Here is a 14,436-nt window from a genome sequence, read left to right on the forward strand (position 1 = left end):
ACCTGAGGCCCAGCCAAGTTGACATAAAATTAACCATCAGTGCTCCCTTTGCTTTTAGCACTCAGTGAGTGAACACTTTCAGCCCCTGCACCCCAAGCCATGAGTGATATCTATCTATCCACCCAGGCTGGGGGAGAGTGGGAGCCCTGGGGCATAGTAAAGGGCTTCAATGAACACAGGAGGGGAAGGGAAGTACAGTGACAAATGCTTAGATATATTGTATATCTGTTAACATTGTATAGTAGATATATATTATATATATATAATGTGCGTGTATATATATACACACTATATATATAATGTGTGTGTGTATATATATACACACTATATATATAAAATATAATGTGCGTGTGTATGTGTATACACACACACACACACACACACATATATATACACAGTATATATTGACCTCTGCCTCCCCTCTCCTGGCTCAGTCCCTTCTCAGACCCTGAAATTCTTTGTTTCTTGTCCACGGTGGAAGGACCCCTGGACAAGAAGCTTGGTGTCTCCATTGTGCCTCTCTCCCAGCCTGCCCTGACCCTGTCCTGAGACTCAAACCTTCCTGTGACCTGCCCTCACTCAAGGTTTCCAAAGCAGAATCTCTCCTATGCCTTGGCCCTGCCACGTCAGCCCTCCTCTTCAACACTGAGACCTGTCTGTTCTTCCCGGAGCTTCTAGAGTTGACTGAGTGCCCATGACCAGGTGCCTGCCAGACCACCCTGATGCTTCTCACTGCCCAGCTTTCCCAGAAATTGCTCAAGTCCCCTGATGGGGCCTGGGGCTTGCCAGGGCTAGCAGTGCCTTCGGGCAGGTGCCCCAGTCTGGACCTAGGATCACATGAGTGAGTCCGACCCCACTTCTTCCCCTCAGCTGCTTTCCAAGCCTCTGCCCCTTGGGTGAGGTTGACCAGATGCTCCAAGGAATGTGTAGACTCACACTATGCAATTGCTCTGGGGCCCTATGGCTGGGTGTGGCTCCTGGGCACAGCCTGGGGAGCAGGTTCCTCCTTTGAGTGGCCCCCAGCATTGAGGACAGCAAGGATAGTGGCAGGTGGTCTAGGACCTCCTCACCCCTGCCAGCAGCAGCAGCTGGAGTCCCTTGTCCCTTCTGGAGGCTCCTGTCCACTATCAGGCAGCCGCCTCCTCCAACGTCTTTCGAGGACATTGCTGCACAGCACCGATATACCCATGGGCTCTTCCCAGCAGCATCATCTCCCACCTCCCATCCACGTGGTGATGCTGAGCCCTCCACATTGGTCTTGCCAAGCCAGATGCAGGCAGACATCCCTGGAGATTGAGACTGCTCTTGTATTTGGAGGGCTGGGGTGCAGTCATCATCAAGTGGGATCTCAAGATAGGAATGCAGTGATTATGGCCTAATACACTCAACAGAATATGGCTGGAATATGTGTGGTTCTACCTTTATGCTGTAAAATTTGGAACAGTAAATTTTTTTTTGTTTTTGAGATGGAGTCTCGCTCTATCGCCTAGGCTGGCATGCAGTGGCGCGATCTCGGCTCACTGCAATCTCTGCCTCCTGGGTTCAAGCGATTCTCCTGCCTCAGCCTCCAAAGTAGCTGTAGCTGTGATTACAGGCACGTACCACACCCGGATGATTTTTTTTTTTTTTAGTAGAGACAGGGTTTCACCATGTTAGCCAGGCTGGTCTCAAACTCCTGACCTCAGGTGATCTACCCACCTCAGCCTCCCAAAGTGCTGGGATTACAGGGGTAAGCCACTGTGCCTGGCCACTCTCTAGCCCTTATTTGAAGTCTTCATTGATAAATCACTATCCCTCACATGAGTTGGTTAATTTTGTAATATGTTAAAATTATTTATATTGACTGGAGACCTACAAAAGAAAAAATCCACCCACCAAAAGGGCAGCCCTGATCTAGATACTGGGATTTTCTGGAGGGCAGAAGGGTGGGGGACAAGCCAGCTGACCACGCTGGATAGATCAGGCAATTGGGTAGAAAAGGAAGCAAAGATGGGATGGGTCTTAAAAATGAGGGGAGCGTGCCTGTGTGGCGAGTGTGCCAGGGGATCTCACTCTGTGGAATTGCAAGGACCGTGGGAATAGAGGTGTGAGAGGTGCGGGGCTGGGGGTTTGGGGGAGCTCTCTGAGTAGAGCAGTCTTGGCATGGTAGGGGTCTCTAGAGATGAGTGGGTGGAGATGTAAAGGGACCAGTATTGCAAATGGATCCTCGTGGTGGCGTGGTCTGGGGCTTCATGGATGTTAGTGGAGGCCGGCAGGGAAGCGAGGAGGGTGCGAAGGTGCACAGTGGGGGCATAGGAGATGGCCCCATAAAGAGGGGGTGGACAGGTGCTGAGTGGAGGCCTCCACGCTGGGCTGCTGCAGAGGTGGCGTGCTCCAGGAGGGCCGGAGTGTGGAGGCCAGTTCCCATCACCAATGTGTCCCCACGCCTGGCTCCAGGCCTGGCCAGAGGTCCTTGACTGGGAGTGCTTTTTCTGCCCTACAGACTCACCTGCCATTGCGTGTTGCTCAGCCGGGAAGTGCTGGGGGCCCTGTTCTGGGACAACCATCAGTGTGACGCATGTTGAGCCCCTGGGCACATGTGAGCTCCTTTATGAGCTGCGTCCTTCAAGTTAGACAAGAAGAAACCAAGGCTGAGAGAGAGAAGAAACTTGACCACGTTCCCACAGCTTGAATGTGGTGGCGCTGCCTGGCTGGTGCCCCTTCCTGGAGGGGGTCTGTTGTCATGTCCTGGAGGGCAAGGCCTGGATGTGGGATGGTGGGGGCACTCTTTGTGCAGCGGGTCAACACGTGCCCCTTCAGCCTTGGTGAGCCTGACCCAAAGACGGAGGGTGCCCAGGTCTGGGGGCTGAGGGATGGGCGTCCACCGCAGAGCCCTCAGAAATGACTGGTCCTGGATGGCGGTCCCTGGAGAGGCAGCTCCTCTTTGAGTGGTGGGCAAACGTGGCCATGCCCAGCCTTGGAGGCGGTGCAGTCCCACCGGCCGCCCTGACTGCTGAGATGCAGGACTCAGCACCCAGTGTTGTGCTTGGCCAGGCGGCCAGCCTGCCCTGTGGGGCTTTGGGGTTCTCCTCTCCGAGCTTGTTTCCCCAGCATCCTGGAGAAGCCCAGGGACAAACCCAGCCTATGTTCCCGCTGTAAACGGTCCACATCCGCTCCGAGCTCCCTTTGTGTGTCTCCAAGCTGGACTGCAGGGATCAGAGCTGTGCTGCCCGTGCAGCACCCACCTGCCCCTGGGAATGAGCGTAATGGGGTCACAGAGCCATCACTTGGACCTTGGTGCCCTTGGCTGGTGGCGGCCAAGGTCTCCCAGCACCCAGGCCGCTGGGAGTCTCTAAGGGGGAGGGGTGGGGCTCGACTGTCCCCTCCCCCTCAAGTTTGCTCTGTCCTGGGCAGGCCGTAGTCCCAGTTGAGAAGCTGTGCCCCCTTGGGTGTTTTGGAGGTTCAGGGTGGGTGTTGAAAAGCCCTGGGGGAGAGCAGAAGGCTCGGGGGCCTGTCTAGAGTGTGGCATCCCACGTGGGCGTCAGCACGGCCGCAGAAGAACTACTCCTGGGGCCCACCCATGCCTGCTAGGCCACGCGTCTTCAGAAGTGGCCACAACTCTCCTGACGTCTCTGGAGCCGGTCATTCCACCCAGGGGACTTCAGCTGCCACTGGACACTTCAATTGTAGTCTGCGACCTGTTCCCAGGAAGGAGAGGGCAGGCGAGGGAGCCGCGGCAGCTGTGGCAGGGTGTGGGGGACGCTGGACGGCCAGGGCCCCCCCACCACGCTCTCTCTCTCGCTTGGTTTCTGTAATGAGGAAGTTCTCCGCAGCTCAGTTTCCTTTCCCTCGCTGAGCGCCTGAAACAGGAAGTCAGTCAGTTAAGCTGGTGGCAGCAGCCAAGGCCACCAAGAGGCAACAGGCAGCAGGTTGCAGCGGAGGGGCCTCCGCTCCCCTCGGTGGTGTGTGGGTCCTCGGGGTGCCCGCCGGCCCGGCCGAGGAGGCCCACGCCCACCATGGTCCCCTGCTGGAACCACGGCAACATCACTCGCTCCAAGGCGGAGGAGCTGCTCTCCAGGACGGGCAAGGACGGGAGCTTCCTCGTGCGTGCCAGCGAGTCCATCTCCCGGGCATACGCGCTCTGCGTGCTGTGAGTACAACATGCTCCCTCCCCAGGCACAGAGATGACAGAGGAGCTTAGAGGGGGCCCAGCATTGAGATGGGTTGTTCTTATGTCACAGGACAGAGTGATCTGACATGCACACTTCCCCACCACCCTGTCATGGACCTTGTCCTTGGACCTTGGCCTTGGAGTTCAGAGAGCTGGTCTCGTGGCAGGTTTTGCAGCCTTGGAGCTGTCAGAACCACTCTGAGGCCTGATCTTACAACCCAGCTTCCCATGAGCTGTGTGGACCTTGTGGCTTCCTTGGAGTCTGGGGACCGAGAGAAGGGAGTTTGGGCTTTTTGAGCCAGGAGGAGGCTCAGGACTCCGTGGAGGTGGGTGTGTTAGAGATCAGCTCAAAGATGCCCAGCTCAGAAACCCTGAGAAGAGCAAAGGTGGCAAGGGGGACCCTTCCTGGAGCACCCAGGCTTCGGGCCCGTGGAAGCAGCTGTTGTTTGGCGAGCCAAGAATATGGGGCGAGTTTAATCAAGAAAGGACTTTCCGTTCACTCAGAAGCTGCTTTCAGGGGCCTGAGAGCAGAGGAAGTCACCGTTACCAGCAGCGAGCAGCCTTTTCTCTCTCCTGAGCACTCGGCTGTGACCGCTGCCCACCCCCCACCCCCTCAATTTGGGTCTCTGTCACCATCAACTCCTCCCACTGCCCGGTTGGGGATGTTACTGAATGTGCCAGCTGTGCCAACAATGGAGGAGCCAGCCACTTGCTGAAGGTTCCTTTCTAAAACCCCCTTCCTGTCCAGTGTCTGAAGGAGGCCCTTGCCCTGTAGCTCTTGGTCTAATCATTTTGCCGGGGCCGCAGGCAGTGCCAGGGTGTAGTCAGGGAAGGGTGTGTCCACCTGAATATCTCAAGTAGCATCCCTGGGCTGGCAGAAATGTTCCCCCGAGCAGCCAGGGCCTTGCCCTTCTCCAGGCAGGAGGGGAAGTGGGTGATGAACCCAGACCTGTTTTGAATACTGACTCACAGCTGGGACCTGCCATGCTAAGCATTTGTTAGCCCATTTCACCCTCACCACAACCTAAAGTGAAGGTCCTGTTAAAAGCCCCACTTTGCAAATGAGAAATCTGAGGTCCTGGCAGGTTAAGTGAGTGACAACAGTCAAAGCCACGGCCATGTGCCCCCAGAGGCTGCAGCTGAGAGCAGCAGCCTGTGGCCCAACCTCTCCTGCTCCCAGTCCAGCGGGGCATGCCTGTAGCCTTGCGGGGCTGGAGAAAGAAGCAAGGGGAGCCACAGTGTTTGCAGGGTCAGCTGGGGCACTGGAAACCAAGCCAGGCTCACGGCTGGTCGCTGGCCTGTGCTGACAGTCTGCAGCCCCACCTCCAAAGACTGGTTTCCTGTGCCCCTCTCTCATGCCTCAGGGGAAGGAACGCAGGCCCAGGCTGCCTGGACTTCCCCAATGGGGACCTGCTGCTGCTGGGGCCTTAGAAGGGGCAGTAAGATTCTCTTAGGCGTCTCACAAACCCAGTCTGACTCCACCCGGCCCATGTGGATTACTTGGATTTCTCTCCTGGCCCAGCGGGATCTTGTCCTGGCTGTTTGGTGTTGGCTGAGCCGAGGGCTTCCAGGGCCCCATCTCATTAACCTTCGCCGCAGCCCTTTGACCAGGGCTTGCTTTGTGGTTGCTCAGGTTACAGACATGGGGTTTGGGTCTCTCTGACTCCAAGCTGTGAGCATCTTAACGCCTAGGATCAGCCTGAGCCAGAGTCAGAGCTGGAGAGGCCTTGGAGAAGCTCTGGTGCAACAGCCCTGGTTTTTCAGGGGGTAGACAGAGTGCAGAGAGCCTGAGGCCTTTGTCCACCATGCTGGCTGGGGGCAAAACTGCTGGGATCCAGGCCAGTTCTCATATTCCTTCCTCCACCTCTTCTCTCTGAACCCTTGTCTGCACTGAGTTACTCTCAGAGTCATGATGGGCGTGCAGTGTCTGCTCCTTAGAGAGGGACCTGTGGTGCCTACAGATGTCCACTATCCTCCTTAGCCGAAGCCTCGTCAGCCTCCTATCCTGAGGCTGCTGGGCTGCAAACACTAGGAGCCCCACCCCTTGGCCAGACAAACCCTGGGCTCAGGGTTCCCCTTTCTCCTCTGCTCAGGGTGGGAAGCTTCCCCTCCTGCAGGGTCAGGCTCCACTGTAGGCCATGGGATGCTATGGACCTGCAGACTTTGCACACATCTGCAGGCTTCATATGGCTGCCACCCTGGATTTTGCCAATTACGGAGATTTTAACACTAAAAACTAATTAAATGAATGATAACAAACTGTCATCTTCCAACACCTCATTTCTTGAAAGAAAGCAGCCTTTGACACCAAAAGAGGCAGGAAGGGCATAAAAAAAAAAAAAAAAAGCCAGTCATTTAAAGCAAAGAGATTGAACTTCTTGAAAAACAAACCCTACCACCCTTAGTTTTCTGTGTTCCCTGCAGAGTCGCCGTGGCCTGACGGAGACGGCAAAGGCAGGCAGTCCCAGGCTGAGGGGTGTGCAGGGCAGCCGGGTTTCCTGCGGCTGCAGAAGTAGCAGGCTTTGCCCCCCAGCCCTGGAAGCCTGGAGCCACCCTGCTCTAGAAGTGACTGCAGAAGGAAGCCACACATTCACCCTCCTGCCCTAACAAAGTCCATGGGAAAAGTATACCTGCCCCGTGGCCCCTCGGATCCCCCGGGTGCCCTGACCTCATCCTGCCTGGGCCCCGGCAGCACTCCCTCCCAGGCCCCCTCTGGTGGGCAAGGGGACAACGGCCCAGAGTCTCCATCTGATGGTTTGGGCAAGTGTGCCTGGAGTCTCCTCACCAGGGAGGGGCCTTTGTGCTCAGGAAAGAGAACAGGATTTGATTATGTAAATGGACTTGAGCAGGGGTTGGACATCAAAAGACAGGGCTGCAATTCAGTGCCACCCACGTGACTTAGGAGTACACATTCTGCCCACACCCAGCAAACCCTGCATTTCCTCGAGAGAGGTCAGCCCCGTCACCTACCACTGGGCAGGAAAGCTTTGATCTCACTTCAGCAGCTTGGAAAGCCCTGCTTGACAGGGAGCCTGGGCTCCATCTCGGGGCACAGAGAGTTGCAGTGGGAAGACTCCAGCAGATGGCTGCCCGGTTTGAGTCCAACTCTGCCATCTTGCAGCCAGGGGCTCTTCTAAGCAGGGCCTATGTCGTCCCCACCTGGTCCCCACTCAAATCCCCCGGCGGAGTTGGCCCTGCTCCAGGGGGAGTCTGTGGGTGCCTTGAGGGGATGTTGGGCACATCGTGGATGGGAGACATTAAGAGCTGTCAGGCTCATGGCCTCTCCTGCCACGCAGGGGCCAGCACACCTGGCAGGGCCTTATGCTGCAAAGAAGAGATGCCTTGGGAATGGGGGCAGTCAATGCAAGGGTCCATGGGTCAGCCGAGCCGGCATCCCCTTGTGCAATCTGCACAGGCAAAGGTGATCAAAGGCCCAACATCAGGATACACCCTGACCTCTCTGAAGGAGGAGCCAGGGCCTGGGATCGGGCCTAGGGTGGCTGGCTCAGCTGGCTGCCATCCAGCCTGGAGTTGCCCAGGAAGGCGGCATTCCCAGCCAATCACTCCAGAGAGAGGGGGCTTCCCTCATGGGGGAGGCGAAGGCACGTGGCTGCCTTTGGCTCAGAACCCAATGCCTGGTCGGGCCACAGCTGAGAGTGTGGTTTTGGTTTCCCTCCACATGTGGCCTTCCACAGGCCACCCAGGCACCATGGCAGGGTCTGGCTCACCCCTTCCCAGGGGCAGTGTAGACAGTGCACTGGACAGACCTTGCTTCACTAACAGAAGGTTGTTACCAACCTGCTCTGCCTAATAACAGCAGGCAACTTCCAAAGAGCTATGTGCCAGACACCATTCTAGGCTTATACTGACTCATTTGATGTCCACGAAGACCTTCAAAGGAAGTCCTATTATCCCCACTTTACAGATGGGGAAACCGAGGCACAGAGCAGTTTATGGAACAGGCCTAGTTTACAGGACTAACAAATAACAGGGCCAGGACTTGCATGCATGATCTTCCTGGATGCGAGAAACAGAGACCAAAAGGTGGCCTGTGTGGGGCGGGGCAAAGCCTGGAGAGGGAACTTCTGGTGATGGAGTCACAGAGAAGGGAATTGGGAGTGCAGAACTCCTAACCTCAGAGAGTCCAACAGAGTTGGAAAGCTGTGGTGTGAGCGGGTGGCTAAGTCTCCCTTTTGAAGCTTCAGTAAAATAGACACTGTTAATTATTTTTGTGCAAATGCAATAAGGCACTATTTTTCATATCTGATATTGACAGCAGTGGGAAAAAATGCTGGCCCAGGCAGTAGTCAGAGCTACTGACATCTGGTTCACACCAGAAAGCAGGCCAAGGGGCTTTATCCAAGGCTAACTGCCGAGTTTTCTCTCTGCATGCAAGACCAGGAAGGGGTGATGTGCCCTGGAAGGCCTATGTATTTCACTCACTAACTGTATCTTCCATGTGAAGTGATGCAGAGCAAGCGTGTTAAAATGGAGTCTCCAGGTTTTCTGTGCCTATGCTCAGCCCCCCAGAAAAGTCCTTTCGGGTCCAGGGATAGGCTCCAGCTTTGGTGCTTTGCATGTTTGTCTACCTGGTAGGTTAAATTCATAAATTCATGAACACAATCAGCACTTCTTAGGTTTGTTTTTTTTTTTTTTTTGACAGAGTCTTGCTCTGTCACCCAGGCTGGAGTGCAGTGGTGCAATCTTGGCTCACTGCAACCTCCGCCTCACAGGTTTAAGCAATTCTCCTACCTCAGCCTCCCAAGCAGCTGGGATTACAGGTGCCTGCCACCACACCGGGCTAATTTTTTTTTTTTTTTGTATTATCCTCAGGTGATCTGGCCTCTTTGGCCTCCCAAAGTGCTGAGATTACAGGCATGAGCCACTGCACCCAGCCTTTTTTTTTTTTTGAGACAGTCTCGCTCTGTCGCCCAGGCTGAAGTGCAGTGGCGTGATTTTGGCTCACTGCAACCTCCACCTCCAGGATTCAAGCAATTCTTCTGCCTCAGCCTCCTGAGTAGCTGGAATTACAGGTACCCACCACCATACCTGGCTAATTTTTGTATTTTTAGTAGAGATGGGGTTTCACCATGTTGGCCAGGCTGGTCTTGAACTTCTGACCTCGTGATCCACCTGCCTCAGCCTCCCAAAGTGCTGGGATTACAGGTGTGAGCCACCGCGCCTGGCCCTTTTTTTTTTTTTTTTTTTGAGACAGGGTCTCTCACTGTTGCCCAGGCTGGAGTGCAGTGGCACAATCACGGCTCACTGCAGACTTGCTTGATCAAGCGATCCTCCTGCCTCAGTTTCCCGAGTAGCTGGTATTCCAGGTGTAAGTCACCAAGCCTGGCTAATCTTTTTTATGTAGAGACAGGGTTTTGCTATGTTGCCCAGGCTGGCCCCTAACTCCTGGAGTCAGGTGGTTCTCCCACCTTGGCCTCCCGAAGTGCTGGCATTACAAGTGTGAGCCGCTGCATGCAGCCTCACATCAGCACTTCTCAATTAATTGGTGCCATCTCCCTGCACATGAACCCTTGCGTCATGATGACGTGTGGTCCTCGCAGCCAGGCCTTTCTCCCCACCCCAGACATAGAGTGAGAGGAGCTCTGCTCTTCCCTCTATAATTCGTGCCATGTTGTGCACTCCTGAGGAGCAAGGCTCTGTGGTCTGCTGGCTCTGGTGTGCTGCATTTGCAAAATGCTAACCTTCCTGTGCCAACCCAGCATCTTCACGGGTGGAATGAGGATGACAAGGCCAACGCCCACTTGTTGGGTTATTTTTTCAAATTGAGGTATAATTCATATTCCATACAATCACCCTTTCTATGGTGTGTAATTCTTTATTTTTTTTTTTTCTGAGACAGAGTCCTGCTCTGTTGCCCAGGCTGGAGTGCAGTGGCGCAATCTCGGCGCACTGCAGCCTCTATCTCCCGGGTTGAAGCGATTCTCCTGCCTCAGCCTCCTGAGTAGCTGGGATTACAAGCGCATGCCACCACGCCCGGCTAATTTTTTTTTTTTTTTTCTTTTTGAGACAGAGTCTCACCCTTGTTGCCCAGGCTGGAATGCAATGGTGTGGTCTTGGCTCACTGTAACCTCTGCCTCCTGAATTCAAGCAATCCTCTGCCTCAGCTTCCCAAATAGCTGGGATTACAGGTGGCTGCCACCACACCCAGCTAATTTTTGTATTTTTAGTAGAGACGAGGTTTCACTATGTTGGCTAGGCTGGTCTCGAACTCCTGACCTCAGGTGATCCACCCGCCTCGGCCTCCCAAAGTGCTGGGATTACAGGCGTGAGCCACTGCACCCGGCCTTGGTATACAATTCTTTATCGTGTTTTTAGTGCATTCACAATGTTGTGAAACCAACACCACTGTCTAATTCCAGGACATTCTCAATACCTCGAAAAGAAAAGAAATCGTGTACCCATAGCAGTCACTCCCTATTCCCTCTCCACCCAACCCCTGGCAGCAACTAAATGACTTTTTGTCTATGGATTTATCTTTTCCGGATGTTTCATAACTGGAAACATACAACATGTGGGCTTTCGGGCCAGCTTCTTTCACTGAGCACAATGCTGTCAAGCTTCGTCTGTGTTGCGGCATGAATCATTCCTCTCCAGGGCTGACTAATGAGCCACTGTATTGAAAGAACCACGTTTTGTTTATCCATTCATCAGTTGACAGGCATTTGGGTTGTTTCCACTTTTGGGCTATAATGAATAATGCTGCGATGAACATTCATATACAAGGTTTTGTGCAAACATATATTTTCAATATTCTTGGGTCTATATCTAGGAGCAGAATTGCTGGGTCATTTAAGTCTAACACTTTGAGGAACTGCTAAACTGTTTTCCTTGGTGGATCCACCATTTTGCATTCCTACCAGCAACATCTGAGGGTTCCAATGTCTCCACTTCCCTACCAGCCCTTGTTACTATCTTTTTTATTATAGCCATCCTGGTGGGTGTGAAGTGATGTCTTATTGTGGTTTTAATTTGCATTTCTCTAATGGCTAATGATGCCAAACGTCTTTTCTCATGCTTAATGGCCATTTGTATTTGGAGAAATGTCAATTCAGATCCTTTGCACATTTAGAAAACAGGGTTGTTTGTCTTTTCCTTGTTTCCTTGGGTTATTGAGAGGATAAAATGGAAAGATGTGAGTGACATTTATAGACCAAGGCCAGGCATGTGGTAAGCACCCACCGAATGCTTCGCACACATAAAAATCATGCTGGTGCTGGGCAAGGTGGCTCACACCTGTAATCCCAGCACTTTGGGAGGCCAAGGCAGGTGGATCACCTGAGGTTGGGAGTTCAAGACCAGCCTGACCAACATGGAGAAACTCCATCTTTACTAAAAATACAAAATTAGCCGGGGATGGTGGCATATGCCTGTAATCCCAGCTACTCGGGAGGCTGAGGCAGGAGAACTGCTTGAACCTGGGAGGCGGAGGTTGCAGTGAGCCAAGATGGCGCCCTTGCACTCCAGCTTGGGCAACAGGATGGAAACTCTGTCTCGAAAAAAAAAAAAAAAAAGTCATGCTGGTGATCAGCCGTGGTGGCTCACACCTGTAATCTCAGTACTTTGGGAGGCCGAGGCAGGCAGATCACGAGGTCAGGAGTTTGAGGCCAGCCTGGCCAACACAGTGAAACCCTGTCTTTACTAAAAATACAAAAAATTTAGCTGGGCATGGTGGCGGGTGCCGGTAATCCCAGCTACTTGGGAGGCTGAGGCAGGAGAATTGCTTGAACCCAGGAGGTGGAGGTTGCAGTGAGCCGAGATCATGCCACTGCACTCCAGCCTGGGCGACAGAGCTAGACTCCGTCTAAAAAAAAACAAAAAATCGTGCTGGCAATTAGTCTGTATGAGCTAAAAGTGACTAGTGACATCTCAGAAGCAGAGGAGTACAAAACCCATCTGTGAAGAACATTCCACACAGAGGAGAGAGGAGAATGGGGGCAGAGGATTGCTTCAGAAACTTCCTGGAGGCCTCCGGGGGATGCTGAGCTGTCACTTGAGGCCTCCTCGGAGGAAGCACTCAGAGAGATGGAAGCAGGAAGAGGACTGAGTGATGCCCCTGTGACTGAGGCTGCTGAGGACAGGGCTGGGAGCCTGGAAGCCAGCAGGAGGAAGGGATGGGGGCACGGAGGCATGTGGAGTGAAACCAGGGGCAATGAACATGACATCAGGAAGAAAGGCAGGCATCTGAAGACCACTAGGCTCCAGTTGAGGGGGTGGGTGCAGAGGGGACTGAAGTCCTGGGGCTGAGGATGATGGAAGGAGCACAGCGTGTTCCATGATGGGGGTGACTCAGGGTTGACAGGTGCAGCAGCACGTGGGGACCAGATTCTCTCCCCTGCTCACTTCATGCTCCCATTGTCCCTTTTCATTAGAAAAACACCATGTTAACAAGTGCAGGACCCTAACAGTTTGGGTTCAATACTTATTGTAAACAATCCCACGGAGGGCTGGCCCCGAGAGATCAGCTGGGACCTCCCCAGAGCAGAGAGGCTTGCTGGACCACACAGCTGTCAGTGGCAATGGAGAAACAAATAGATCTGATAAACAGCGACGTCCTGTTCTTTAGAGTCACTTTAAAAAATGGTATTTATACAAAGCACAGAAAGTACAAAGCAAAAAGCAGAAAAGTAACCACCCCATCACGAGACACTAACATAAACATTGCTAATTCGCTGGTGTATCTTCTTCTCTCTTCCTCCCTGTATGTATGTAATTTCCATTTTGTATATACATGTATTACATGTATATGTATAATTTTAGTCTGAGATTTCTAGCAGCATTAGCATTTTCCCATTTAGTTAGAATTTCTTCCTAAATATCATATTTTAATTTTAGTCTGAGATTTCTAACAGCATTAGCATTTTCCCATTTAGTTAGGTTTTCTTCCTAATGATCATATTTAATGGATGTACAGGATTCTATTACATGATGTGCCACACTTTATGAAATGATTCTTCTATTATCAGATATTTAAGTTATCAACAGGATTTTGTTGTTATAAATATGACTGATGAAGATCTTTGTGCAGAAATGTTATAAACATGTCTGGTTATAGATTCCGAGGAGTGGAATTACTAGATCAAGGGACAGGAATGTTTTTAAGGCTCTTGATACAGAATGATACATTGTTTTCCAGAAATTTTTTTCCGTATATACACCAGTAAGCTGTACAAGAGAGTGCCCGCCTCATTCTAACCTTCCTGTTCTGAATATTTTCAATACATTGCAAGGTGAAGGTGGTGAACGTTCATTTTGATTTGCATTTGATTGTGGTCATGTTGAGATTATTTGATAGAGTTATTGACCTTCATAATCCCTCTTTTGCGAATCGTCTGTTCAATTCTCTTTGCCATTTTTCTATTGAAGCTATAGTTTTTCTGTTATCTACTTGCACAAGTTTATATCACACTTGTTGCAAATATTTTCATTCTGATTTTCCTTTAAGTTTTATGATTTTTTTGACACTCAGGGATGGTAAATTTTTGTATAGTGAAGTCTATCAGTCTTTTCCTTTTTTCTCCCTTAGCTTTTCAATGCAGAGAATCCCTCTGCACACAGAAATTCACTTGTTTCTTCTTGCGCAAGGCAGGTGGGTTAGGACAGAACCTTTGGAGCTAATAGACTTGGGCTAAAGATTCAGCAGTTTTTTTTTTTTTTTTTTGAGATGGAGTCTTAGTCTGTCGCCCAGGCTGGAGTGCAATGGCATGATCTTGGCCCACTGCAAACCTCTGCCTCCCGGGTTCAAGCGATTCTTCTGCCTCAGTCTCCCGAGTAGCTGGGATTACAGGCACTCGCCACCATGCCCAGCAAATTTTTGTATTTTTTAGTAGAGACGGGGTTTCACCATATTGGCCAGGCTGGTTTCAAACTCCTGACCTTGTGATCCACTTGCCTCGGCCTCCCAAAGTGCTGGGATTACAGGCGTGAGCCACTGCGCCTGGCCAGGATCCAGCAGTTTATTTAATTCTGCTGGGCCCTGGTTCCTCATTTGAAAACCAGGGCTAAGAATACCTATGTGATAATGATGTGGGGCAGATTGGACGGAAAATATGTATCACATTTTTAGCACGGTACTTGGTAAAAACAAATATAGCAGTTATGGGTTTTTTACTTTTGTTTTCGTTTGTTTGTTTTACATTGAACCATTTAATCTCTCTGGAATTAATTTAATAAATGATTTAGGATACAGATTTAGGCTGAGCACAGTGGCTCACGCCTGTAATTGCAGCACTTTGGGAGGCCGAGGTGGCCAGATAACCAGAGGTCAG

At 51.9% G+C, this 14,436-nt stretch overlaps 1 protein-coding gene across 2 annotated transcripts in view; it reads left to right on the plus strand.

Moving 5' to 3' along the window:
* Positions 1-3,494: 3,494 nt before the first annotated feature.
* INPP5D (inositol polyphosphate-5-phosphatase D) overlaps positions 3,495-14,436 on the plus strand; it is a 151,960-nt gene continuing 141,018 nt past the window's right edge. Inside the window, exon 1 of one of the 2 annotated variants that reach the window (XM_030802963.1) lies at positions 3,495-4,129. In XM_030802963.1, coding sequence (XP_030658823.1) covers positions 3,996-4,129 — 134 coding nt within the window. In that variant the 5' untranslated portion in view covers positions 3,495-3,995. The remainder of the gene's footprint in view (positions 4,130-14,436) is intronic. The other variant, XM_030802964.1, reaches the window with a different exon arrangement.

This window comes from Nomascus leucogenys, chromosome 22a (assembly GCF_006542625.1).
Source record: "Nomascus leucogenys isolate Asia chromosome 22a, Asia_NLE_v1, whole genome shotgun sequence".
Taxonomy (NCBI): domain Eukaryota; kingdom Metazoa; phylum Chordata; class Mammalia; order Primates; family Hylobatidae; genus Nomascus; species Nomascus leucogenys.